The 27424-nt window shown below is 53.9% G+C and overlaps 6 protein-coding genes and 4 non-coding genes across 10 annotated transcripts; 4 read left to right on the forward strand and 6 right to left on the reverse strand.

Annotated features, from left to right (window-relative positions):
- On the reverse strand, nucleotides 1-1539 carry BJ171DRAFT_307542 (ketopantoate reductase PanE/ApbA C terminal-domain-containing protein). Its single transcript, XM_053107041.1, has one exon. The coding sequence runs from the start codon at nucleotides 1344-1346 to the stop codon at nucleotides 255-257; it is 1092 nt and encodes a 363-aa protein (XP_052968923.1). The 5' UTR covers nucleotides 1347-1539; the 3' UTR covers nucleotides 1-254.
- Nucleotides 1540-1560: 21 nt separating this feature from the next.
- BJ171DRAFT_t84 lies at nucleotides 1561-1642 on the reverse strand. Its single transcript has one exon. It is a non-coding gene; the product is annotated as a tRNA-Leu (tRNA).
- A 515-nt stretch (nucleotides 1643-2157) lies between these two features.
- Nucleotides 2158-2239, reverse strand: BJ171DRAFT_t83. Its single transcript has one exon. It is a non-coding gene; the product is annotated as a tRNA-Leu (tRNA).
- Nucleotides 2240-4840: 2601 nt separating this feature from the next.
- BJ171DRAFT_307559 (cation channel sperm-associated protein subunit beta protein family-domain-containing protein) lies at nucleotides 4841-9058 on the forward strand. Its single transcript, XM_053107043.1, has 10 exons — nucleotides 4841-6556; nucleotides 6684-6760; nucleotides 6844-6957; nucleotides 7061-7342; nucleotides 7456-7644; nucleotides 7853-8207; nucleotides 8341-8408; nucleotides 8493-8564; nucleotides 8631-8737; nucleotides 8847-9058. The coding sequence occupies exons 1-10, from the start codon at nucleotides 5092-5094 to the stop codon at nucleotides 8869-8871; spliced, it is 2754 nt and encodes a 917-aa protein (XP_052968924.1). The 5' UTR covers nucleotides 4841-5091; the 3' UTR covers nucleotides 8872-9058.
- On the reverse strand, nucleotides 9028-12083 carry BJ171DRAFT_494960 (peptidase M24, structural domain-containing protein). The gene is made up of 12 exons (XM_053110062.1): nucleotides 11964-12083; nucleotides 11680-11856; nucleotides 11454-11577; nucleotides 11278-11351; nucleotides 11067-11197; nucleotides 10623-10997; nucleotides 10311-10474; nucleotides 10140-10173; nucleotides 9871-9987; nucleotides 9579-9686; nucleotides 9317-9431; nucleotides 9028-9219 (listed from the first exon to the last, which is right to left on the reverse strand). Exons 1-12 carry the CDS (start codon nucleotides 12028-12030, stop codon nucleotides 9044-9046), a joined length of 1662 nt encoding a protein of 553 aa, XP_052968925.1. The 5' UTR covers nucleotides 12031-12083; the 3' UTR covers nucleotides 9028-9043.
- A 1132-nt stretch (nucleotides 12084-13215) lies between these two features.
- BJ171DRAFT_t76 lies at nucleotides 13216-13297 on the forward strand. Its single transcript has one exon. It is a non-coding gene; the product is annotated as a tRNA-Leu (tRNA).
- A 515-nt stretch (nucleotides 13298-13812) lies between these two features.
- On the forward strand, nucleotides 13813-13894 carry BJ171DRAFT_t77. Its single transcript has one exon. It is a non-coding gene; the product is annotated as a tRNA-Leu (tRNA).
- A 255-nt stretch (nucleotides 13895-14149) lies between these two features.
- On the reverse strand, nucleotides 14150-19559 carry BJ171DRAFT_439742 (uncharacterized protein; the record flags this gene model as incomplete). The annotated part of the gene is made up of 3 exons (XM_053108031.1): nucleotides 14150-15764; nucleotides 15819-16091; nucleotides 17232-19559. 3 exons carry the CDS (start codon nucleotides 19554-19556, stop codon nucleotides 14292-14294), a joined length of 4071 nt encoding a protein of 1356 aa, XP_052968926.1. The 3' UTR covers nucleotides 14150-14291.
- Nucleotides 19560-23761: 4202 nt separating this feature from the next.
- BJ171DRAFT_456693 (uncharacterized protein) lies at nucleotides 23762-25727 on the forward strand (the record flags this gene model as incomplete). The annotated part of the gene is made up of 4 exons (XM_053108325.1): nucleotides 23762-24059; nucleotides 24224-24349; nucleotides 24648-24904; nucleotides 25054-25727. 4 exons carry the CDS (start codon nucleotides 23762-23764, stop codon nucleotides 25597-25599), a joined length of 1227 nt encoding a protein of 408 aa, XP_052968927.1. The 3' UTR covers nucleotides 25600-25727.
- A 249-nt stretch (nucleotides 25728-25976) lies between these two features.
- BJ171DRAFT_307628 (uncharacterized protein) lies at nucleotides 25977-27068 on the reverse strand. Its single transcript, XM_053107044.1, has 2 exons — nucleotides 26694-27068; nucleotides 25977-26499 (listed from the first exon to the last, which is right to left on the reverse strand). The coding sequence occupies exons 1-2, from the start codon at nucleotides 26877-26879 to the stop codon at nucleotides 26005-26007; spliced, it is 681 nt and encodes a 226-aa protein (XP_052968928.1). The 5' UTR covers nucleotides 26880-27068; the 3' UTR covers nucleotides 25977-26004.
- Between the last annotated feature and the right edge of the window lie 356 nt (nucleotides 27069-27424).

Genomic DNA, 27424 nt, shown 5'->3' on the forward strand with positions numbered 1-27424 from the left:
TCACGGATGGGAGACTTCGATTGGCCGCCAGCCGAACTTTGCATGTGCTGTGGCAATTGAGGACGCTATAAATGATGATATCTTGGGAGAAATGACTCGCATATACTTGTATATTCGTAATCGACTCAGACCACGCCAACTCCAAAGAAATAGAGAGAACCCAGTGTCCAAACCTGGGGATAAAGTACATATGTACAGCCACCGATAGGACGATATCGTGGAGAGCAGAGCCAAAGACAACCCCTTTACGACGACTATGAATCGCGATCGAGGCGGGTGGAGTTGGATTTGAGCTTGACCATGTGGAAGAGGAACTCAAGGACCGGAACTGAAATGCGGCGCTGCTGAGCGACCTCGACAAGATATCCGTTCAGACAGTCGATCTCGGTGTCGCGCCCCGCAAGGGTATCTTCCAACATCGATGAGCGGTTCGCGGCCGTCCGGGTCGTGATGTCAAAAACATGATCGACGAGATACGCAGAGAGCGCAGTTTCGGACATTCCCAGGCGGTCGGCGAAGAGCCTGGCACATTCGTGGGAGGCCAGCTCAACAAGTCGACTGGCATTCGGACTGTCATTTGATAAGACGCCATTTTGGAACTGACCAAGCGACGTGATGGGATTGATGATGGAATTGGCGATGAGCTTCAGAATCACGATGCGGTTGATCTCGCTGGCTGATTTGATTTCAATATTAAGGTTGGGGGATGCGCCAGCGAGGGGGCCATCGGAGAGCGACGCAGACAGATCCTGCAGAGCTACGAGGGTACGATCGACCTCGGTGTCAGAGGGAGAGTCGAGAAGCGGTCCCAGGAAGGTTTGTCCTGTTGGCCCGCTGAGGAAGATGCTGCTGGGCGAAGTTCGGTAGGCACCAACGGTCGTCGAGCCAAATATGATCCGTGTCGAGGGAATAACAGACCGGACGCTTGCATACGACGACAGAACCCCGTTTTGCAACAAAACAATAACTGAGGACGGAGTCAAAAATCGCACGTATGGCTTAATAGCTTCCAGAGTCTGGTTCGCTTTGGTCGTCACGATCAGATGCGAGATGGTGTAATTGGGCTCCAGATTGCTCGCAGAAGCAGTACGGAAGCGATTGCATCGATAGGAAGCTGGCGAGGGATGCTGGCCCCGGGAGTGAAATCTGGGCGATCCGTTCGTTTGAACAGTAATGGTGGGGAGTGGAAAGCTAGAGGAAGCATCGGCAACGAAGCGATCCAAAGCTGCTTGGGATCGGAAGAGGATGGTTGGAGGAGGAAGGGCAGCTCGTGTGGTTGACAAGAACGACGAGGCCAGCAAACCAATAGCACCCGGTCCAAGCAGGTGGAAGTGGATGGGGTTCATGGTGACAGCAGCGGGAGCAAAGCGAGCGAGGGACAGAAAGACGAGACGACGAAAGTTGATATTGCAGGGCCGCAACACCAACACCAACGCCAACGCCAACACCAACTACAACACCAACCACAGTACCAATCAGCTGTCGCCGGAAGAATGGCAATCTCTGTACATCGAACGGAAGAGGCCTGCTCGGCTCAGCAGAGGCAGGCGCAAAATGAAATGACAAGAGAGGGGTTCGAACCCTCGCCTCCGGAGAGACCACGACCTGAACGTGGCGCCTTGGACCACTCGGCCATCTTGCCTTGTTGGCTGCGTTTCCAAATTTTGACAATATCAAACTATTCTGAACCAGCTCATGAGCCCTGCATCGCTCAATCGCCAGACCACTCCTCCGCTTTGGGCTGCCGACTCCCGAGTTGATTCCTGTATACCGGTATATCGGGTCGATTCCCGTATGCCAGGGCCCGGAATCACAATGCTACCCACACATGGCCCGTCTCTGTTCGCCAGTCTCTCACAACACCGGTTTGAATTTTGATATTCCCTTACATCCTCGCCCATCGCCATCATGACTAAATTTTTTTTCTTGACTACCCATTGGCTCGATTGCCGAGCGAGCTGATACCTTCCCTTGGTCGGCGCAATTTTACAGCCATGACTGACAACGGTTGCCCACGCTTGTCGTTGTTAACAGCTTTGCCAGGATTATTAAGATTAGAGCTCGGAAAACAACATCGCGCTATTAGCTGTCCAGCTGCTGGTTAATTCCAAATCCCGAATGAGAGAAGGACAGGGCTGAAATGGATGGGCAAAAGAATGACAAGAGAGGGGTTCGAACCCTCGCCTCCGGAGAGACCACGACCTGAACGTGGCGCCTTGGACCACTCGGCCATCTTGCCCTGTTGGATGCGTTTCCATTTTGTGCATATATGAACATTTGATATCGTGTTCGAGCTTTGATATCGTGTTCGAGCTTTCGCCACATCATATCAACAGCGAAAGCCGTTCATCAGACAGGAAAGCTCCATCGCCCCTCTGATCTCGTAGACAATGTGTCTCTGCGCTAGAGCTCCACACGACTGCATTCATCTCTGTCGTTCGATGTTCGCTATTGCGCAAGGCCATCCGCTCCGAAGCGGTCTGTTCGGGTCCTCGATTGGGAATGCGGTGGTGTTGGCGCCATCCGCCCAGCAGTGTCCCGCCCTCCATGCTTCTGTGCCTCCAAGATCGTCTGTATCTTACCGAGCCGAGACCCTGTTTAGCTCGCCCATCGTTTATCGTTGATCATCGCCCACCATACATCCTCTGCTTCACAGACAGTCTCTCTGGCTTGTTCTTCTTGACATCAACCCATTCACCATTGGTGTCTCTCGCCATTGGTGTTTCTCGCTGTCTGTACTCCGGTGTCTGTGTCCTTGCGTCCCTGCATCCCGACACTCTTGCATCCCTGCATCCCTGCATCCCTGCATCCCTGCATCCCTGCATCCCTGCATCCCTGCATCCCTGCATCCCTGCATCCCTGCATCCCTGCATCCCTGCATCCCTGCATCCCTGCATCCCTGCATCCCTGCATCCCTGCATTTCTGCATCCCTGCATCTCCAGGCTACCTTGCTGTCTGAATCATAATATCTCATCGAAACATCCGCCCGATCTGCGCCAGATCACTGCAGGCTGCTGCTCATCGGAACAACATAGTTGGTGCTGATCACTGGATCCTGTTCGGATCGCCCCTGGTCGCCACTGATCGCCCCTGGTCGCTGTTGATCGCCACCGAGCCTCGTACTGCCGCTCTCCTTGGTGCCCAAGATCGTTGGCACCGCGACTCCACCTGTCCATCTCTCCGTCTCTCCATCTCTCCGTCTCTCCGTCTCTCCATCTCCAGCCTTCTGCCGGCCATTTTTCTCTCCTCGCCTCTCAGTCCTCTCGCCTCCGTGTCTGTCTCGGCTCCATGTGGTGCCTGTTCCGACTTTGCCTACTTGCGTCCTTGATCCTGGAAGCATCCGCTTTGTCGGCCATATCTCCGAGGCTCAACGTATATGGATCGTCCCAAGGCGATGCCATTTATCTCAGCGATTGTGAGTACCATCCGATGATGTGAACGCGTCGATCGCCACTCGGCCATGGCGCACCGCAGCTGTAACTGCACCTCCATAGACTTTTGGGCCCGGCAACTTGCTGCAAATCATTATATCCGCTTCTCGTTGCTCCTGTGTCAGTGGCACCGTACGAGATTGCACAACCTGATGGATTTCGGGTTTCTATCCTCGGATTAAACGCTTCACACCAGATGCTGTATTCGATTTCGCCGAATCGTCCTTTCCATCGACTGCATTCAACTCTGGGACAATTTATTATTTCTCCCTCTACGAAGTCACTTATGGGAGCTCGAGTTCTTTTCCAGGTCTCCTTAGTAGTCCTGGGCTGCTGCAACTGATCGCCAGTCCGATTGTACCGGCCATTCCGAAGGTATCTTATATGTTCGCTACCGCCGGTGTAAAGAATGTCACCCTCTCTATTTCCGATGTGCCGCCGTATACTGTTTCCGACGGAAACGGTCTCAGCGTCCGAGTTGGCTTGATGTCGGATGGAAGCCCGGCAGTAAGCACCTCGATTAGCTTTGAAGTCATTGATGGACAAGGTTCGTGTAGAGTTGAGCCTGCCCCATGCACATGGCCATATCCTGTCTTACACACACTTGGCTATTTTACGACAACAGACTATACGTACGTGCTTCAATCAAGCTGGGGCAGCTCACCACAGACTCTGTCGGTCTTGAGCACTTCGCCCACGTTCTTCACAGGAGGAAACGTGACCCTCGGACTTTCAATCAGCGACTCCACACGACCAAGTGTTGTTGCCACTGCCCAAGATATTACATACCCTTTCAAAAGGGTCGCACAACCTCCAATCTTGACACTAACCAACTCTACACAGAGTTACAAGCTTCATTTTTCTGCTGATGGCGTATGTGTATTCCTCACCGAAGCTTCGACCAATGTCGCCTCTAACTTCGTTTAGTGAACTCACAATCCGACTGACTCTCTAGATCTACAACTTTGGGTGGACACTCAACGCTACAGGAACGCTGTTTCTATCAAATGAGTCGATGATCGCCACCATCGATTCGTTTCAGGCGTCGATTAACTCCCGTTCGGTTCGGAAGCTCTGCTTGGAGCTCCATATCCCATGGGTCAACGCCAAGGCAGTCGGATTCTCCATGAACAGCACGATCGTAAGTCATGCGCAGGCTTATTGTGGCCACAGTGGTACTGTTTGAACGATGGCCAAGTATGCAGAGGCCTAACGCTGCCTCGATTTGCTCAAACATACAAGAATGGATCCAAAGCTGCTCAATCGCTCGTTGCATACTCGTATCAACCGGCATACTTCCGCATCTCTGTGGACGAATGCAATAGAAATACTGGAGTGGCTGTCCTTGGATTTCAGACCTCGGGATCGAACCACGGCCTCGGTGCGATGATTGTGCTCTCAACGGACGGTTTCTCACAGCAGATTCTCCTTCAAGATCTTACACGAAACTCCGCTGGCACAAGTGCAACCGCAGCGAGCCTGTGTTTTGGGCTGTCGGCGGCTGTATGTCAAGAACTCGTGCTCTACAAGTCGCTGATTGTTGACTTTCAGCTCATTCTTCTCTCGTCGTCCGGTGTCTTCATCAGCGACACCACCAACCAGGCAGCTTCAAGTATATCGGACCTTGGATTCTACACGGCATATCCTGCAACGGCATCGATGGCGTGGCAGCTCTTTGGCTCGTCGGACTGCTGGAGTGGCTCTCCGAGCTACATCTTTGTGGGATACTTGCAAGGCTCCGGCTTTGCCAATGCCGTTGCCTACAGCACTCCTCTACTTGCCCGGAATGCATCGTGGTTCAAGGTCTCTCTCCTGTCCATGGATGCCTCCATAACCACAAGCTTCGCCCTAATCGGCTGTCTTCGAGATGCCATCACTCGCCAAAACATTTATCTCGTTGGCGTGCCCACGGCTGGGTCGTCCAACTGTGGAGTTGTCTCTTGCACTTACCAGCAGGCTCGAATAATCTTCCACTCCACCACCGTGGCCTCGCCCACCTCCACATTTTCCCTCGGATTCGTGTTTCCATCCTCGGAAATTGTCACGGGCATAGCCATGCACTCCAACTCCCAGGAGCTCTTTGTGATGGGTAGTCAGCTGTGGCGCTCGTCCGATGGAGGGAATCTGTTCACAGCGCAATACCAGCTTAACAGCGGAGAATATTTCTCTGGATTCCAATCGGAGAACACCTTTGGTGGATATGTGATCGAGACAACGGCTATGGGACTTTATTATGGCAAAGACTATTCTCTCGGCATCGCTCGACTAGCATCGGTCTCGCTCAATCCAGCAAGTATGTCCTCGGCTATCCTCAACAAAGCCGGGGGTCTCAATTACGTACGCCTTGAGACTGTACCTTCGTACTCCTCCAATCAGTCGCTCTACCCGCAAGGCTTCCTGAAAGATAGCTCCGGGACGCTACGATCTTATCCAGACTCGTTTGTCAAGCGCTGGACCATCCCACTTCAATCGCTCCTCGGGGCTACCGACATGTCGTTTGGCTCTGCATTGGTTCCGGTGATGCAGCAAGATGGCCGACTGAGCTTCTACGCGGCGAGTACAGCCACGAGCAGCACTGTGTTTCTTCCCTCTCACATCGGTGGGCTCATCGGCCTCGCAAGTGGCGGAGTTGTCTTTATCGATGGAATCGATTCCTCGGGCCGCATCGCTTTCGGCATCATCAGAACCCCACTAGCATCAGACTCGGCCTCCATAGCACCCGCCCTCTCGAGTTCTCTCGGCATCAGCGGTGCCACGACGACCTCCTCCATCCTGGCGGCTCTCATCCAACCAACCGCTGTGACGTTTAATGTCACGCTGACCCTTATCAGTCCGCCCACCGGGTCGGTATGGCTGTACAGCGATATTGGAAAAACAGTGATCGCCAACTCCGCCTCGATTCTGATCACGGGTATTGTTAACAGCACAATGGCATCGGGGGAACTGTATTTTGGGTTGACATCAAGCGCCGTGGCATCGCCGGGGACCTGGGGCATATACGACTTCCGGTCGGCAAATAACGTTGCCTTGACCCAGTCGCAAACCCTTGGGGTATCCTCGGTCGCCAACTCAACACTGGTTGGACTTCGACTTTCGGCTGGGTTTATGTCGTTCCAGTACACAGGTGGGTTTGAACACGATTTTAGATGCAGTGAATTGAATGGAGATACATGATCAGGCATCGCGACAGCGCTACAACACCAGTATTGGTGATGTTGACATTGAGTGGCTCGCCATGGATCTCTTTTCAGACGTGGGCTCGGTGATCTATACCAGCGACGGTGGACAAGCGCAAATAATGTACCTCCTCGACTCTCTCAATGCTGCGGTGAGTACCATTGATCGACGGCATCTGCAAATGCCGTATCAAGATGTCATCACAGTAGTACTGAGTCTGATCCTTGCGTGCAGGTGGCTCCCATTCAGCCGTTTGCACAAGCAACCTACTCCCCTGGTACCTGGAATATAGTTCGCCCACTTCCCGGAAATCTCATTCAAGGAATTGCTTCATCGACATCGAATCAGGTTTGTCGGCCCCGTCCCCATTATGTAGAGAATCGCACACAGTAGACCACGTCGAATGTGGTGACGCTATTTCGTCTAACAACGAGTGCGCCCAAAAATACAGGCGCGATCATGGACACTCTACCTAGACGAGTGTGGGTGGACAAGGATGCCAAATCAGGATACCTCCCTTTCGTCCGTTCACTATCTCAGCTATGGGGCAAACATCAGTTATGCTATTGGTATCCAGTTTAGCTCTGGTTCAGAAATAGCTGCCTTGGGCTGGAATGTCCACCAATCGACTCTTCGCTCCTTGAACACCACGGACTATATGATCGGCCAAACGATCAACACGCAATGGCTTCAGAACAACGTGACTGTTGAGATAGTCGACACGGGGATTGTTGTAAGTATCGATGACACACAATGGTGCTGGAGCCAACTGTTTCATAGGTACAGTGAACAGCACCCCCAGTGCCTTCCCTCACCAATTCTATTTGTGGCTGTCCTTCCGAACAGCACGATATTAGTACCCAGTGGAAGATCCCAAAGTCTTCAATCCGATGCCAGGAGAGTCTCGGCTCGCAGAAATTTCGAAGCGGCTGCTCGCCTCAGCGGTACCTGACACCGAGTACACTTCCCATGGCGGAATATCTGTCAGACTCTGCTATACTTCTCTTGGATCTTCCGCTCATGCAAGCGCTCCCGGTACGGAGATCTTGGCGACGAGCCCCCGGGCCATCGAACTGCCCAGGGGTTCAGGTCCTTGGCATTATCCATCCAACGCAAGAGAGCGAGTGATAGGCCCGCCGAACTTGCAGTGGAGATCGAGGGTTGCAAGTGCATCCAAAATGACACAGATGAATGAAAGAGGCACCGATTAGACACGAATAACCTATCTTTTCTCCGCCGCTAGTATAACTATCGGCCTCCCTCCTCGCAGGGCGACTCAATTCCAACATCATCCAACATTTACAACGCCGCTCCTGAGCGCCCGCGTTATAACGATCGCTACGAGATCTCAAAATCAACTGGTGTATACAAGCAGTGCGCCGGAAAGCCAAATCGACAAGCTTGCGGATGTACGGATGAAGAACGGGTGTCGATGATGGTCATGTACTCGGACTGTATCGACCGGGCAGTCAATGTGTTCTACGACACCGCCTTCCTGCCACAGCTCTTTATCAAGGACAATCCAGGCGGAACGGCCCCGCTGCAGTCTCAATACAAGCTTGTTGAGCTCAATAATAGAACCGACTTTTGCGCACCCTGTAGGTTGCTCCCTGGAACCTACCGATTATCGGTAGCGCTACTCAGCGGCTCGAAGCGAGGAAACAGTGCAGTCCACCATTTACTAATGATTCCGGATATACTGCACTTTCCGTGCTCGTGGTTGCTTCACAGCCTCGCTTTGTGCCAATCCACAGCAGGTCATCATGGATCCGACCAATAACGACTCGATTGTCTGGCAGGTAAGTGATATTAACTCTCTGATGCCGGCATGCCGATAATCCCAGATACCGCCTACAGTTACTAAATAGCCACCGCTCACTTAGGGATCGCAACTATTCCACTTTCGGGCAACAGTGATCGGGACAGAGTATTGCAATCTCAGCGCCGAGTTCATGGTGAGCTACAGTTGTTCGGTGCCCATGGCATGCAGCCCCAATACTGATTCCTCCCTTGCTGCATAGGTGTATGTGGTCGAGCCCAGTAACACAATCAACCAGATCGCAACAGGGATGGCGGTCACTGGTGTTGTCTTCTGCGTACTGCTTTTTGCCTGCTATTTATACTACAGGTAAGTAGCCTCGGCTCCACCCTGCCCCCCCCCAAGCGTTATGATTGCGAAATCGAGGGCTAATGAAGACTCTGTCCTTATTCATCATGTTGCATCTTTGGAACATCAGCTATAAGCAGTCGGTTGCCTGGTAGTGGTAACTATTGACTTGATGACCGTCAGAGACATAAATCTTTCTCTACGAAGCAGCGGATGCCATACAAGACGCGGCGACAATCCAGCAGACCCCAAACAGCATCGGATCGTCAACTTGAGAGCTACGTGGGCGAACTTGAGGGGGGGGGTTTGTTGTCAGATGGTGCACAATCACACATTGCTTGGACGAGACATGCAGTGCTCGATATCGACAATTTCCTTTGGTGCCTCGGCCGTGAGTACGATGGGTGTCTTGGTGCCAACAAGAACATCATCCTCAATCCGTATGCCGATGCCACGGTATTCGGGCGGATAGCGCGGTGAGTCGGGGATATACAAGCCGGGTTCTGGCAGACGGTGAACGGTTAGATGGATGATAGGAAAGCGGTTCGCCCTCAAACTCCCGCTTGCTTTCCGAGACAGCTATTCAAGCCAACTTCCCACCTATGGTCACCGTCATGCCAGCTTCGAGCTTCTTTCCTCGGCTCACAGTTCCGATATCGTGAACATCCAATCCAATCCAGTGGCTGATGTGGTGAGGGTAGAGCGCGTTCATTTCCTGGACAAAGGGTGAACAGGTTCCGTAACACATGGTTAGAGCAAGTCCGGAGACGAAGTGAGTATATGGGGTTGCGGCAGTCGAGTTATCGACGCCAGTTGGTGGTACAACTTCGAGCGGTCTGCAGTGGTAGCCACGCAAACTCACAAGATAGTCAACAGTGCGTTTGAACATCCGCTGGCATTCCAGGCGCAGAAGATCAAAGCTGATGTTTTGAATCTCATCGAGTGACATTGAGTGCGACTCAGTGCATAGCTGGATTGTGAAAGTCGCAGCGTGGTGATGGATGGGACGACGGTCAACATGGCCCAGTGAACTAGTTAGCTTTCATGATCGGTAGCATGCGGCATGCTAGCGCTCTCCACGTCGCTAAGACATGAATCGGATGTCGCAGTGGACACAGTTGATAGTGGCAGCGCGTTCATTGATCCGCTCTTACATTGATGCAGTGCTTTTGCACTTTGAGAACCGATTCGTAGACATCTGCTTGGGCCGAAGTAAACTTGCCATTGACCGGCCATGTGCGTGTGATGTCGCTAGCATATCCACCAAACTCCTGAGCGACAAATGGCCGGAATTCTTATCAGAACGCTGTTCAAAATGGACATCGATTCAAAGCAGCGACAACGCATCCACATCCAGACAATGTCGAGATGCTGGTGAGCCTGAAAGCAGCCGTTGGCTACAATAGGCCGGCAGAGTTCTTACCGCTCCAGCATCCATCAAAACGAGATCTCCGTCTCTGCAATTGCGAGTGATCGAGAACAAGAGCGGGTCAGATGTGGGATGGGAGCAAAAGGATCCATCAAACCGGAGATACACGCCATCGATCGAACCAGCGCCTGTATGAGCGGGCCGGCCGTCTCATCGAAACCTTACTTGAGAATTTGCGTGTTCATGGTATAGTGTAGGATCAGAGCATTTTTCCCACCGGCGACAACGGGTACATAGGAAAGGCATGTTGCACCTCGTCTTCGTGATTCGTAGTCGACGATCGCATAGAGATCGTGCTCGGTCATTCCTGGGCGGGTGGCTCGCATCGTCTGACTCGACGTGGTATCGAGCGGACGGTAATGTTCAACGCGTTAGCGTACCAGATCCAGTGCTCATCCGAAACGAGAAATATAGCGCTGCATTTGACATTGGCAACTCGTCGTGGATACACATATCTCTCACTGTCACCCCGCCTACCTCGACAAATGCACGACCAGCCATGCGTCCGCACTCGCGCATCAACTTGGCTTCGGCATCCGATTTCCATAAGCGAAGCTGATTCAATATGGGCGAGAGACGCTTGACTTCTATTTCCTTCCCAACTTTGCCTGATTCCCATGACGGCCATGGACCAGACGGCTTGCGGCGGAAGCCCACATGGCGAAGAAACTCGGTGACACTGTTGTCCTTGCTTGCAGCGCTGGCAGCGTGGCCGCCACTGGTTCGAATGTGCGTGCCGTCGAGCGGGGAAGGAGGGCTCGCAGTGATCGGCAGATCCGTGAACACAGGCCCAGCAGGGGGGTAGTCGACGAGATGCTCGAGGAACGAAGGCAGGGTTTCGATGGGATGGGCCTATGTGTGGAAGAGACTGTCAGTCACTGAGCTGGTAATGGCTGCGAGTCAGGTATTATATATCCATACCTCATCAGCCCCGAAATAAGATTCTGCTCCCTCGATTCCAGCACGAGGACCATCCCAGATTTCGGTACGCTTGTCTCGAGGACGAACAAACATCGTCATCTTGAATCCTCGGTCAAGACTGGGGCTCTTTTCTATTCGAGTGCAGCCAGGCGACAACAAAAGTAAGCGCATGGACGAATCGATGGGCTGGGATATTGGCATTGATGCTTACCGAGGATGAGGGCTGAGTCTGGCTCCATGAAGCCGCAGAGGTAGAGCAGGTTGGTGTTCTGGTGAAAGGGGTAGCTGCAGTGCAAGGTACGGGAATACGGCGATGAGCGGTCGGACAGCGGCAACCGATCCGATGGAGAAAAGGCGAATCGGCGTTGCTGAAACTAAGGCGCTTACAAGATTCCGTTGGTCATGTAGCGGAGTCCGTATCCAGCGACGACGACCACGCTTCCATCCGGGCATTCGCTCATCAACTTGGCTCGACGCAGCTCATACTCCAGTTCGGAGATACCGGGCGTGACTGGCGGACAAACCAAAGGGTGATATAAGCCTACTGTGCTGCCACAAAGAACAGACACCAATCTCAAACGTAGGAACAGCTACAGTGTTGTTGAACATGTACCTTCTCCAGGCTTCATCAGGTGAGGATGGGTGGAAGGCGTCGGCTGGGCGATCAGACCCAGTGGCGGAAGCGAGGCCGCAGGCTTTTGATTCGATCCAAAGGATGGCGATCGAGAGAACTTGATGTCGCTATAGGCGCCAAGGAGTGCCGAAGAAGACAGCGGTCGTGACCGTGGAACTAAACACCGCCGATACCGTCGAAGCGAGCCGAATAGGATGAGTTTGCATGATCGAAACAACAGAGGGTGCCCCAGGGATGCATGAGGGCGAGGAACATGTACGAACCAGAACAGCCATACCCCCGCGGAGGGGGGGAGCGCAGACGACACCAGGTCGAGGAGAGTCTCAGCATGATGACGAATGAACGAGTCAAGCCACCAGCAAGAAGAGGGGAATGGTCGACAGACAACGGATGCGAGCCCCGGATACGGAGCCGAGACGATGCAGCGCAGCACCAAGCCGGATGTCACGGGAACAGGCACCACATGGAGCCGAGACAGACACGGAGGCGAGAGGACTGAGAGGCGAGGAGAGAAAAATGGCCGGCAGAAGGCTGGAGATGGAGAGACGGAGAGACGGAGAGATGGAGAGACGGAGAGATGGACAGGTGGAGTCGCGGTGCCAACGATCTTGGGCACCAAGGAGAGCGGCAGTACGAGGCTCGGTGGCGATCAACAGCGACCAGGGGCGATCAGTGGCGACCAGGGGCGATCCGAACAGGATCCAGTGATCAGCACCAACTATGTTGTTCCGATGAGCAGCAGCCTGCAGTGATCTGGCGCAGATCGGGCGGATGTTTCGATGAGATATTATGATTCAGACAGCAAGGTAGCCTGGAGATGCAGGGATGCAGAAATGCAGGGATGCAGGGATGCAGGGATGCAGGGATGCAGGGATGCAGGGATGCAGGGATGCAGGGATGCAGGGATGCAGGGATGCAGGGATGCAGGGATGCAGGGATGCAGGGATGCAGGGATGCAGGGATGCAGGGATGCAAGAGTGTCGGGATGCAGGGACGCAAGGACACAGACACCGGAGTACAGACAGCGAGAAACACCAATGGCGAGAGACACCAATGGTGAATGGGTTGATGTCAAGAAGAACAAGCCAGAGAGACTGTCTGTGAAGCAGAGGATGTATGGTGGGCGATGATCAACGATAAACGATGGGCGAGCTAAACAGGGTCTCGGCTCGGTAAGATACAGACGATCTTGGAGGCACAGAAGCATGGAGGGCGGGACACTGCTGGGCGGATGGCGCCAACACCACCGCATTCCCAATCGAGGACCCGAACAGACCGCTTCGGAGCGGATGGCCTTGCGCAATAGCGAACATCGAACGACAGAGATGAATGCAGTCGTGTGGAGCTCTAGCGCAGAGACACATTGTCTACGAGATCAGAGGGGCGATGGAGCTTTCCTGTCTGATGAACGGCTTTCGCTGTTGATATGATGTGGCGAAAGCTCGAACACGATATCAAAGCTCGAACACGATATCAAATGTTCATATATGCACAAAATGGAAACGCATCCAACAGGGCAAGATGGCCGAGTGGTCCAAGGCGCCACGTTCAGGTCGTGGTCTCTCCGGAGGCGAGGGTTCGAACCCCTCTCTTGTCATTCTTTTGCCCATCCATTTCAGCCCTGTCCTTCTCTCATTCGGGATTTGGAATTAACCAGCAGCTGGACAGCTAATAGCGCGATGTTGTTTTCCGAGCTCTAATCTTAATAATCCTGGCAAAGCTGTTAACAACGACAAGCGTGGGCAACCGTTGTCAGTCATGGCTGTAAAATTGCGCCGACCAAGGGAAGGTATCAGCTCGCTCGGCAATCGAGCCAATGGGTAGTCAAGAAAAAAAATTTAGTCATGATGGCGATGGGCGAGGATGTAAGGGAATATCAAAATTCAAACCGGTGTTGTGAGAGACTGGCGAACAGAGACGGGCCATGTGTGGGTAGCATTGTGATTCCGGGCCCTGGCATACGGGAATCGACCCGATATACCGGTATACAGGAATCAACTCGGGAGTCGGCAGCCCAAAGCGGAGGAGTGGTCTGGCGATTGAGCGATGCAGGGCTCATGAGCTGGTTCAGAATAGTTTGATATTGTCAAAATTTGGAAACGCAGCCAACAAGGCAAGATGGCCGAGTGGTCCAAGGCGCCACGTTCAGGTCGTGGTCTCTCCGGAGGCGAGGGTTCGAACCCCTCTCTTGTCATTTCATTTTGCGCCTGCCTCTGCTGAGCCGAGCAGGCCTCTTCCGTTCGATGTACAGAGATTGCCATTCTTCCGGCGACAGCTGATTGGTACTGTGGTTGGTGTTGTAGTTGGTGTTGGCGTTGGCGTTGGTGTTGGTGTTGCGGCCCTGCAATATCAACTTTCGTCGTCTCGTCTTTCTGTCCCTCGCTCGCTTTGCTCCCGCTGCTGTCACCATGAACCCCATCCATATCGGTGTTCCATATCACCTATTTCTGTGAGTGATTGTTCTTTATTTTTGATTCCGCCCCTCGTTCCTGTTGTTTCTTTCGCCGCCACAGTGGTCTATTCGCAAGTTCTAGCGGGACCGTTGGTGTGTCGGTTCTTTGGATCGGTGAGGCATTCCGATTTGCTACTTGCTACGGGTGGTCGGCCCGGACTATCAGTGGTGGTAAAAATGCCATTCCGTCCTTGTTGCTCTGCATTCTCTGGGTCAGTTTTCGTTGTTGCGGCTTTGTGGCGTTGATTTCCGGTCCTATATTTGGCTTGCTTCCAACCTTATTGTATGGATCCTCAACCACGATTGGAATGTCTTGTGTCATCCCGTTTGAGAATGTAAGACAAATCTTGCCATGGTGGACGATTGGCTCCGCAGTTGGATCTTCCTCTGTTTGAAACGACTGCAGGTGGCGGATCGCAACGAGCATCATTTCGGTTGGCTTGAGCTCAAACACCGGGCTCGGATCACCAGGGGTTCGCGTGCTCAGTCGGCTTCGAGGCGGTCTTGCTATGTGACGATGATGGCTTTCAGCAGGAGGTGTTCCTTGTGGACCGGTCTTGGGTCGAACATTGACATCCGCGCAAGATACATTGAAGGCATTCTCGGGAAACGCCTCCATGGTGAATGTGCAAATGGCATCAGTTGTATTCTTCAGGAACGCATTGACGGTCCTCTGCCCTGAGCCCGTCATCTGCCGCTTGATTCGTACTTGACCGCCAATGTCGAGTTCAAGTTTGGGTTCGATTGCTTTTCCATGGACATGCAGCTTGGCCAAATGATTGGATTTACTTGGACTCTTCATCTTCTTCGACGAGTTCAGGGTAGAGCTATGCGAATACGTTATCGCACCGTCCGGTTGGATATACCCAATATCCGCGACGATGAACCCATCAAATGTTCCCACGTGCGAGCTCCAGAAGGAAATCTTCATGGATGTGGATTTGAATGCCGGTATTTTCAAATATGCCGGACGTATTCCAAAGGGCTCCTCGTTCTTCTGCAGATAGTCCGGATTGCACATGACGTCGTCGATCTCAAAGCCAGACTCGGTGCTCCCCTCAGATCCTTCGCCGGTGTGCTTCATGTAGATTCTCCACTTCAAAAGGATGTCTCGAGGCGACTGATTCTCTATCTGGATGGTTTTGTAGATCGGCTCGGGCTCGCGTGTGACATGTCGATCTGGGGTAGTTTCCCTCGGCATCTGTATTGCTCTGGTTCCAAAGTTGACTCTGTCGATGTCGGAATCGGTTTTCTTGGATCTCGCCACCAGCTGGGCTCCCAGAAATCGAATCGGCAGCCCAACCACGCCAAGGCTGACCGGGATTGTCTCACGTATCCATCCGCCAACCTCGACCACCATAATGTCTCGATAAACCCCGACAAGATTGTTATAGCTAGTGACCTGTATCTTCACTTCGGCGAAGGGTCCCAGTATTCCTTGACTCGGAGATGGATGAAAGGCAGCCCCGCGGCCTTCGCGCAACAGGCGGTGCATTTTCTTTATCATCTTGCGAACTTCTTTTATGTTGGCAATGTACGCATTTCCGGCTTTCGAGTTGAATCCGATCTTGACTGCCTTTGTGGCTTTCAACAGCAAGACGTTGCTGTCGGTCTTTTGCTCCTGTCCTTTCGCTGCCGTTGCGGTGGCGGCCTTGTTTGTAGATACCTTGGATCCAGTCTTGTCAACTTCATCGCCCTGCTTCTCCTCCTCGTCCTCTTCTTCATCGTCGTCGACATCTTCGTCTTCGTCACCAAGGGCAGTAGCTGCAAAAGTCTCCACCCAGATCCGGAATGGTGAAGGGATCCCGGAGCGATTGCGAATCACCAGCGTCTGGGTCCGGTTTTCAAATATAGGGCACTCAAACCCAAATTTGAGCTCCAGCTTTGACTCGAGAGAGGCTCGTCCCTTTTGAACAACCGAGCGCTTAGCGACGTTTGACTGAAGTTCGGATTTCAGCACGTATTCCAGAAGCGTATTCTTTGCAGGGGGATATTGTGGTGTCGAGGTATCCATATGGTCGTCCAAGCCAAACAGAGCGGGCGATCGAAACACCGATGCCCGGCGAGCCATGTTTGGACCGGTTTGGTCGAGGACGCTTGCGCGCCTCGTCATAACAGCACCGGGGGACTGCTTTGGAGGGCTTCCACCAAGTGAGGGCGGATGGTTCTGCTTACCAACTCCAGCACTCTCACCGACGAGCTCGGCTTGTAGATCAATCGTGGATCCCTGCCTCGATATTCCACCACCAAACGATTGGGATGGACTGCGGTTGCGGAGTCCGAATTCGAGTCGATTTCCCAGCTCCTTGGCCTGCAGCGACACCATACTTGACTCTGTGAGTACTGCGGAGCCCCTTCTTGAGATCGATCTTGCGCCGAGGGTGAGGTTTGAAGCGCTCGTCTCCTAAATCGGGTTAGATATTTAGTGATCATAATCCAACTCCCTATGTCGCTGTGACTAAGAAGCAAATCGCGCATTCAAACCTTCTTGCCGCATGAATACCTACGCTAAGGTTAAACGCCGAAGAAGGGCGACTGGCTGAGAGCCTTTGGGCTGGTGCCGAATCCTGGGAGGGCGAGATACTGTTAAATATGCCTACTTGCGGCATGGACTCGATTGCATCCCCAGTTAGCCTCGTATCTGATCAACTCTCGAGTGTAAACTCACTACGTTGAGCTCCAAGGCCGAAGATGGTCGTCGTCCAAGTAGTCTGCCAGGCTCCGGACTCAGCTGCATCCGTGATCCTCTGTTGTCCTGCTGCTTTCATCAAGGGATGCAATCTAAAGTCAGCCCAACGCAAGCACCACCGTCCTCACGGATATCTCAAGACATTTTGATAGGTGACGATGGCCTCTGCTGCCGCCCTAGTGGCGACAACTCAGCCTTCGACTGGTCGCGCTGCATCGTGGTGGTGATGGGTGGACCTACCCCGGCAAGGTTCGCTGACGACTGTCGAACAAATGCAAGGGTTTGCTCTCCCATCATCGTCTGGTAGCGACGCACGACATGCTTGGTTGTGGCCTCCTGTTGGACGCTGATGGTCAAAGGCTCCTCCATATGCACGACGTTGCCCTGTACAATGAGCGGTGCCTTGGTGTCGCCCTGCAGACCAAGTGAAACACCAAGTCCGCATACATAAGCATCGAGCGTCGCCCCAATCCACCCGCCATTGAAGACCATTCCGTGGATGTTGCAGGGCAAAAGCAGCCCCTGGAAGCTGCCCATCTGTTTGCATGTGACTTCCACTTGAATCTGTGTCGTCGCCTCGCTGTCGATTTCTCCGGACTCTGGTGTAAACTTTGCGGTGAAGACGGTGCAGTTGACCGACTTCCATTTGAACTGGGTCTTGAGAAGCGTTTGGTTCCTCAGTGAAATCGTGTACGTAAACGGGATTCCAACGAAGCAAGACAGAGAGTTGGTCGCGTTCGGGATGGTAACAATGGGAGTGGTCACAATCGAGTGCACCTTGGTCACGGCTGCTGAGTGGGTCAGGTTTTGATCATGAATTAGACAGACGAGCACCGCGCAAAACTTTTGATACCAAAGCGGAATGAATGTGACTTCAATCATGACCATCTGAAACGGATCGAGAGTCCCACAGTCGGGTGAGCATTCGATAAAGTACGGCCGTCCTTTCTCGAGTAGTCGATCGTGGACTTGAACGGACCATGAGAGTGCAGTGCTGGTGCTGTTGTTGAGGGCAACTTGGAGGGTTTTTTTCGTTCCTAATGCCATCAGACCAAAATCTAGCATGTCGGTTCCAAATGAAATGGCGTCACTCAAAAGGCTGATCTTGGCGCTGAGAGGAATGTGCGTTGGCGCGGGGCAGTCGGACTTGCATACAAGGAATCCATTAACCATCCCCGGGAATACCCCGGTCAGCTGGATCTCGTTGACTCGGATAGAAAATGGCGGGATTTTTCCCTCGGTCGACTTCATCTCTACCTTGAGAATGTGCGGATTGATCCCTTCGACCTCCCACGAATACGACAGCGGAGAGACACTAAAGTTGAGCATGTAGATTTGTGCCTTCCACGTCTTGCTGGTGGGCAAAAGTGCAGGAACTTCGATGATCGGTGGGTAAACATCCATTTGGTACTGTATACCGATGCCCTTGCAATTGATCTTGAGGGCAGACTCGAGATCGCCGTAGGTCTGTGCGCGCGCACCCTTGGGAAGGCTTGGGTCGATACGCTCCATCTCCTCGATCAGTATCAGCTCGGCAATTGTGTCATACTGGATTGTGTACCGCGGAGAAAAGTTGATGGTGAACTGCATTTCGGTGGATGGCAGAATGTATCCAGTGTTGGGGTGAATGGAAAACGCATCGTTGATTGAGCAGTTCTTCGGGGTCAGCTTGTGGGTTGCGCTCGGGTAGTCAAAGACCGTCCAGTAAAATGGAAGGCGCAGGTTACTCTTGTTGCGGACCGTCATTTTCCAGGATGTAACGGCATGGGGATTCTGCTCCTGAAAGTCGAGGACCAGGTCGCCCTCGCAGAGGGCAACGGCTTGACCGCCTTCTGTTTTGACAGAAACCACTTCGAGCAGTGGCCGCTGGGCCAAGCCAGTGACTGGTAGGCGGAGAATTTGACAATTATCACAGGCTATCTTGAGCGTGACGCTGTCCAGTCTCTCGAGCGCCGTAGGGTCATCGATCTCCTGCGGAAGGTAGCGCACCAGAACCTTCCCCGACTCTCCCGAGCCCGTCGCAAAGTAGGACGGAAATATCTCGAACGATCCGTAGGAAACGCTTTGGTCTGTCTTGAAGAGCTCCTTTCTGCGGAATATTTCGTATGGATCAAGCTCTTCGTCTTCGCGCATTATAAAGAAGCGGCCCGCTCCGCCGATATTGGCAAAGTGCCACTCCTTGAGCGCCGCATATCCGGCGCGACAGGGCCCGCAGTCCAAGATATCTGGGATGGTCAGGACTGGCGGGTCTCTCTGCGCGACAACATGCACAGGAAACTCCTGCCCTTGCTCTGTATAGACCATGAGAACCTGTTCGTAGTTGGCGAGGGAATCGGGCGAAAAGGTGATGCGATACTTGCAGCACATCCCAGGGGCCAGCAAACCATCGTACTCCTTGGGCAGGTCGATGAGCACAATAGAAAAGTAAGGCGAGTATTCGTAGGGCGGAGGCGTGCTGATGCGAAGTCTCTGGGAATGGGATGTGGTGTTTTTGAGGGTCAGGATGTTGGTGTACTTTTCGAACGGCACGTAGTTGGTGAAAATCACAGAGGACGGAATAGCAACTATTCCGATTCCATGTGATTGTGAGGGACGGACCGTGGACTGACGCTGAAGCAAGGTAGCGGGCTCAAATGATTTGCGGCGAATCTGATTCTTGAATCGAGGGTTGGTGAGGAAGCTGACTCTGGAGTTCATTTGGTTGATGATGTCCATCTCCGCCTCGGAATATACATGCATTGAGTTTACGGCCGCAGCTTTGATGACTCTGGGTGGCTCGAGACCACGGAATATCTTTTCAAGCTGGAGGAGCTCGCTTTCGATCTGGAGGATTCCAGGCGTCTCGAGATTCTTGACAATATTGCAGCTCAGAGTCCATGAGGACCTCAATCCGTTGGGTGATCGGTTGACGACAATGGTGGGAACCCGATCCAGTACCCTTGGCTTGGAGGGCGGTTTTGGCGGTGACTTGAAGCCAAATTCGGAGGCCGGAATGGGAATGAGTCCCTCCTGCTCCAGCAATTCATTGTCCTCGTCCGAGACAGCAACGAGCTCTCGACGAGTCGCAAGTCCTGTCTGCGTGTACTTTTGGCCGTACTGCTTTATGAGCGAAGCCTGCTGGTCTCGTTCGCGATTGAAGGCGGCGGTTTTCGCGCGCTCGAGCTTCTGCTTGAACTTTTGGAGGATTTCGTTCTGCTGCCTCCACTGATCGAGGATGAGCTTCTGGTCACTGAAAGACTCTGCCGAATCAACCACCTGCTCGAATTGTCGGGAGAGGCTGTATACATCGCTCAGGGTGCTGATGCTTCCAGAGGACTTGAGTCCCGCCTGGTCCGACTTGCCTAGATTCGAAGCAAGCCGCACGGCGCTCTTTTTGGAGGCTGCGACCTTGCTGCCGAGCCCACTGGGCTTTGGCACACATTCGACAGCCGGTAGTACTTGGGACTTTTTCGAGGCCACGAGCTCCCTAAGCGAGATAAGGTCGGCCAGGCTGTCGTCGAGATCCTTAAGAAACATAAAGTCGTTCTCGGTTTGGTTCCAGACCAAGCTGGAATAGACAGGTCGCTCGTGGGTCAGGAGCGTGGCAAAATCAATCCCGGAGCCGCTGTCATCGGTGCTCTTGCGACTCTGGACAGGAACAACGCCAGAGTCCTTGTCGATGGGAAGGGGCGCTGCCGGTTGGTTGAGAGCCTTTGCGGCCGGACTGTCCTTGGATTGAATCAGCGCGTTCGCTTCGTCCTCGGGTTGGCTCATGATCTCGCTGTTGCTGCCGTCGGCATCTTCCACACAGATGATGAACGAGGGCAGCGACGCATCGGATTTTTGAGGTTTTCGCATCGTGGCTCCCGAGTCTCGGCTGCTGCTTGGCCCCAGACGCGGAGGGCCAGAGGGCGATGGAAGCCCGAGGTTCATGGTTGCTTCAGGCCCGATCGCGTCCAGTAGCCGAGAGTGGATGAGTCTGCCGGCAGCGCGACAGGATCTACGGAGTGGTGGAGAGCTGGCCCTGCAGTCGATCTGCCTGAAGAGTCGGGTGAGCTTGCAGCAGAGATCACGGTTGGACTCAGTGGAGTGCAGGCTTGAGGCCAAGACCAAGTAGGTATGTCTTGTCGGGCGGCAGCTCAAAACGCCCGAGCAACGGCCCCCGCCCAGCCCAAATCAGAACTTTTGCACCCGCTCACACGGGCTCGATTCGACACATTCAACCTGGAACGATTCGCATCTGTGCAAGCGGTGTGGCGTCATGGATCACGGATTCTTGATTCGTTCCCAACCATATCAAAGAGACCCATCCAGCGTGTGCTTCGTATGCACACCTGCTGAAATAGTAGTGTCGCATGAGCGGCGACTGCTTGATGGATACCATGATGTGCCTTCCTAAATGACCACAGTTTGATAATCACGCCCGAGTTATCACAGCTGAAGGATCACAACAGGGCAGCGACTCTTAAGCACTGACCATCTCAACGACAGGGTTCTGGCTTGGCTGTTGTCTAGAATCCAAAATAGACATCCTCTCCTCCCTGGCTGACTGGGGCTGGAGGCTGCATTTGGAAAAAGAAATACCATCGAGCTCTCAGCGAATGTTGCGTTTGAACGAGGCCGAGAGCTCCGTGCCCCGTTCAGTGGATCGTTCGGATACACCAGCGGAGCCATCAAGAAGCAAGGCTGCACGAGTAGTTTGTGTGAACAATCTCCCGCGTGCTACATTTCCACCTCTCTCCCACCAGCGACATGCCTGGTGTCCGATGGCCCTTTGGTTGTGATTCAGTTGGTGCAGCGGCCTGGGGTGGGGGCGCACGGTCAGACCCTGTGCCTGATCCCCTGGTCTCAGTTCGCTCCACTTTCCAGCATCATCCCCAAGCGAACGCGATATCGTCGATCCGCTGGACAGGGGCTGCTGCACTTCCTCTGTCGAATAGCTGTACCCGCGGTGGACTGCTTCTCGTCACCAGACCCGATCATCTCGACGACGCTGGCCCCTCAACCACTCCCTGTCTCTCGAGAGTGATTCGGGGCTTCAAATCACCCAAGTCGCCAAGGATTCTACGCGTTCGTTGCTGCTGTTGGCTCCCTCTGGCGGCCGTAGAGTGCACCTTCCTGCCAGCGCCAACCATCACCCTTCCGCAACATAAATATCAATTCTATGTTACGATGCATGCCAAACTGGGCGGAAAACGGGTGCATCCATGCCGCGATGTCGGGGCGTCTTCCCCGGAAAGCCTGGACCGTGTCGGGTCGCAGCAAGTCCCTCGCGACAGCAATGCAATGTCCAGCCCCTCAACGTCGGACGACAGCCTCCTTCGACTGATTCCCACCACCAGTGCGCCACGATCGTCGATACACGCCGAGATAGCCAACCGACTGACTGACCATCTCTTTCGACTGCTCGGATGGTCGGAGAGACTTGTGGAACACGACTATTCGCTCTGGTTCCTTCAGCGAAACATCATGTATTGGCGGGCGTCGCTGCTCGGGATATTCGCGGTGGTCCTGGCCGTCAGCGGCCATCTCGTGATCGTCATTCAATTCGGGAGTAGCTGGATCAACGTCGACTCGAGTTGTTGCTGGGTATTCTGCGAAGCGACGTACCAGTTCCAGCTCGATCTGATCATGATTGCCTTTGGCCTCCTGACACCCATCCTGATCTGCATTGGGCTATCGCACACGAGCGACTCCTGGGGCTCGAGCCCAAAGCTCATCCACATCCTGGGATCGATTCTCACCATGGTCGTCAACACGATGTTAGGTGGGCTCTCTTTGGCTGACTTTGCAGCGTGCGCCATGGATCCATTCTAACCTTCCCGCGAATACTAATTACGCGACGGGTGGTGGATGGCACGCGGAATGCACTTAGTGCTCCGGTTCAAGATCATCCAGCCCAGCGTCACCGAGTGGCTACCCACGATGGCCTTTGTGCTGGTCTCGGTCGCATTTCCAATCATTCTTCGCACCGAGTCCTTATTTGTGGCCATCTCGGGAGTCCTGCAAATCCTGGCCTATTTGGTAATCTACAAGTTTACCTATCAATCGTCCAGCCAAGACAATCTGACCAAGGGCGAGCAGATCGGCTGGATGGTAACGGCCATCGCCATCAGCATTGTGTGTGCGATCCACATCGAAAAGACCGAGCGCAAGTACTACGTGGTCCTGATGGGGCTGCAGGAGTTCAACACCAAGCTCCGGTCCCAGCTCTCGAGTCTGCAAAAGAAAGTGGACGTGTCGACGGACGAAGTCCGGACGTCGGTCTCGAACCGTCATGGGTTTGGTGAAGCCCTGGGTTCGCCGCTGGAAAAGTCGATTATGGCCCTCAACGATCTCATCAAGAACCGTCGGATAGACGACCTTACCCGACACCAGCTCTGCAAGTGTCTGGATTGGCTTGGAAACGAAAACATTCTCACGCCCGACCTGATGGCCCAGATGACGCAGGACATCATCTGGGCGGACGAAGAGCAGGAGGTGAGTGTCTTAGAAATCCACGTCGCAAGTACGATACCTTGATCCGGAACGAGCTCAGTTGCGCGACTGGGTCAAAGCCAGGCTGCGCTACTGGGCGGGGCTACGTAGATTCACGGTGCTGCGACGACAGTGCTGGTTTTGATAAAACCCAGTTCAGAGAATTCATGCTACGCCTGAGTTGCAATCTCTGTGTTGTAACTGAACTTGGGCAAGGAGTGTGTCGGTCGGTGCGCCGTGAATGGTGCTCTTCCGCGTAGTGCAGAGCGACAAGCGATGCCGGTTGTCGAATGTATGCCTCTCGGCGGTGCAGTCTCATCGGCTGCAATCTTTGCTACTCGTCCCCATAGAGCTGGCTCACAAACTTGCTTCCGAAGCGACGGTCGGTAAAACAAGGGCAGCAGCGGATGTCGACCAAGGAGAGGCGGTTCCGTGGCATCGATATTATCGAAGAAGAGTGCGCCATGCCGGAGGAAGAAGAAATTGAGGCGCCCGTCACTCACCGGCTCGAGCCGCAGATCTCGTCCACGCACCGGACCGTTTCGTCAGACCATGCGCTGCGGGAGCACATCCTGTCGCAGTCCAAACTCTGGGAATGGGACGTTTTCAAACTGGAAGAAGTCAGCGGTCGCAAGCCGCTTATGCATCTAGCATACTACTTGATCCAAAGGAAAAACTTTTTCCAGATCTTTCAGATACCGTCTGGAACACTCAAAAACTTTTTGATTGCGATCGAGGCCGGCTACCAGATGGATGTTCCGTGTAAGTAGTTGCTCCTGACGAGAGCATATATATGTGCTGCAAGTGTGGTCCAATGGAGAAGTGGTGCGTGGGCTCGCGAAACGCCGTCGACCACATCCCCCCAAGGCGACGAAGACGCCGTAACTGACCTGTCGACGATCTGCCGACGATCTGTCGCGATCCAGACCACAATTCCACACACGCCACAGATGTGCTGCAGGCTGTATCTTACTTTCTGGAGAAGGAGAAGATGCAAGGACAAATCACCGATCTGGAAATTCTGGCCAGCTATATCGCAGCTGCGGTTCACGGTGAGTCCGCCTTGTCGCCCTCTGCGCCTGAAGCAAGGTGCTGACTGAGGCAAGGCGTTGATCGGAGACTGGCAGAAGACATGGACCACAATCCGGCTGGGCGCCAAAGCCAGCTTGGCAACGCTGATTCTGCATTGGGCCGTGCTGGTAGCCATGACGGTGGTGCGCCTTGGCTTTAGTATCAGACTTTGTCGTAGTTCTCACTGGGCCGAACGGCCGCGGTACGACCTTGAGCCCACGAGCAAGCTGTCCCCGCATCGACACTTATCACCCTGAATTTGATTGGATGTGGCGGCAGACCACAAGCACCCAGGTGTCAACAACCAGTTTTTGGTGGCGACACGAAACGAGCGAGCGATGCTCTACAACGACCGGTCTGTCCTGGAAAACTACCACGTCTCGACAGCATGGCAGGTTATGATGCAGCCAGAGAACAATTTCTTGGTGAATCTACCAGAGGAAGACTACCGACTGTTGCGAAACCAGGTCATCAGCATGGTGCTCGCGACTGATCTTGCGGGCCATTTTTCGACGCTGTCGGCATTCAACAACAAGGTGGGCATATAAGTAAAGTGTGCGGAGTGGAATTGGCCGAATGGATGTTATTGGCGATAAAGGAGCCACCTCCACAGATAGACCGAGCGCCGCCACAGATCAAGGCTTGCTCACATTTCTTGACCGTACATCTGGCGCACGTCGGGCAGGTACTCGGCACCAATACTTTTGACATCAACCAATCCCCAGAAGATCGGGCAATTTTCTTTCGGATACTGATCAAGTGCGCGGATGTGTCAAATCCAGCACGGTCGTGGTTGGTATATACGTCGTGGATCGAGAGGCTGATCCAAGAGTTTCTGAACCAAGGCGACGAGGAAAGGAAGCGAGGGCTGCCGGTGAGCCCACTCATGGACCGAAGCAGCATCAACATCCCGGCAGGCCAAATCGGATTCATCGATGTCGTTTGTGCGCCAATGTACGAAAGCTTCACGATGGTCGTGGGGGCGCCCGAGATGGTGACGAGCATGAAAAAGAACCGCGCGATCCTCATGAGAATGAGAGACAACGAAATCCCGCCGCTGCGGCTTGGAGAAAACGGCCGGGTCATACAGCGGGTTCGCTCAACAATTCGGATCGCTGGATCAACAACGCCGCCTGTCCAGCCCACTTCGTCGTCGCTACTCCAAGTCAGCGCCATAAGTGTGCTGGCACGGCCGGCCGAAGACTCAGCATCGAAAGGGTCAACAGAATGAGGATGCTCGGATAGCGGCAATGCCAGGCTGTAACAATCTAGAAGAGCTATGCATTGGAGTATGCACCATGTCGATCGTCAGCTTCGCACGAACCTCGAAAAATAAAGAATACAAAAGTGAAAAATCTGCACGACGAAAGTACCGAGCTTGAGCCAAGGATCAATCATGACGCTCTGCACTATGCACGAAGCCGTCCAACGGGTTGAACGAATGAATCCGCCACACTCCTGCATCGCGATGTCAATGCCAGCTGATGGTCCCCACCGGAAATCGACTGGGCGTATTCAAAACTGTGTGGCCTACAGCGCATCAGGCGTCGGTGCTGTGATCGTTGCAGCGGGGTCGTGACCAGTTGCTGCTCTCTGCAAGGAACTGTACCGACAGGCATATGTATATTGTGCATACTCAGGCTCGGTGGTCCAACCCCGCTCGCTTCCAGCTCTCTTTGGCGTAGTTTGCGCTTGTTGAGCCGTAGAGCTCCATGGACTTTCGGCCGCCCCAGACCCAACCATACTCCTGGTTGGTGGTGGCGGGGGTATTGTAGCATTCTTGCGGGTTTTGCCGGGTACGGACATACGAGCGCCCAAAGCTGGCGTTGAACGAGGACATATGGACCCGATTTTGACTCGAGATCCGGGTTGGGGACGGCTCCGGGTGAGTTGAGAACGGGGCGTTTTGGTGGGCGGGAGTGACCCGCACCGAGCTGTTGCTGGTTTGGGATGCGGGATCGGGCCGTTGCCGGTGGTATGGGGCATTCGTGTGCGCCAGGGGCTGGCCAGTCTGCGGATCGTGCTGGACCTTGAATGTCGGAGGGACATAGCCTTCGGGCGTAACGGGTCGGGTTGCCAGCGGGTTTCGACTCGGCGAGTTGATGATGCTATAGGCGGACCACTTTGTGGGCTGCCGGCAGCAGAGCGGACAGTGTACAAGTCAGCATGGCCCGGTGCATTTGGTGGCAGACAGACCAGCAGACCGACACTCGAGTCATGGAGCTGTCCGGTGATCGTGGGCCGCCATCCTGCAGCTACCACACCGATTCGAGCGAGTATCTGGTAGGTCGTGGCCCTCCAACCGGGACGCAGCATGCCGCTCACCTGGGGCTTCCCGCAAAAGTTACTGGGCGCCTGCTCGCCCATATACAGTTTGGGGTCGTTGACAAAGGCCCACTTTTCGCTCCATTCGCGCTGGCCCTTGAGTTCTTTGGCAACTCGGTCGACCCTGGAATTACGGCGACAAGTCCGAGCGATATGAACGGGCCGATGTTGGGACATGGGCAACATGATATAGATCAGGACCGGAGAAGGGTCAGAAATCGAGCTGCACTGCTGACTCGAGTAGTGGGATGGAAGCCGTCTTTCCCACTGGTCGACTTTACTCTACCCTGAAGGCATATTCGCCACCGCCTGTCCTGTCGGTCGTGTGGACCGAGTATCTCGGACGGCGCCCATACGTTGTCTGCTTCGGCTTTTTTCTACCGAATACCTGCCTGTTGCGCTCATCCCCATGTGGGAACCATTGGCATTCCCCGCACTCCCATCATCGCGCCCATGACTCGAGACTACTTCGCCGGCCAACACCCTTGATTTGTGGTGCATTTGTATCTTGCCCATCCCCACTTTCCCATCCCCACTTTCCCATCCCCGACAAGAAAAGAAGGTACCAGGACTGAAAAACATACCAGGACTGGTCGTTCATCAGTAGCGTCACATCCCGATCCCGATCGCGCTGCGTACTTGGGGGCTGAGGCTTTGCGCTCGGGGGCTTTCCGCCCTGGCGCTGATTCGGAGGATTCTCACGACGAGAGTTCTGAGGCGGCGGCTTGGAG

This window comes from Polychytrium aggregatum (genome assembly GCF_025602895.1).
Source record: "Polychytrium aggregatum strain JEL109 chromosome Unknown BJ171scaffold_9, whole genome shotgun sequence".
NCBI classification, from domain to species: domain Eukaryota; kingdom Fungi; phylum Chytridiomycota; class Chytridiomycetes; order Polychytriales; genus Polychytrium; species Polychytrium aggregatum.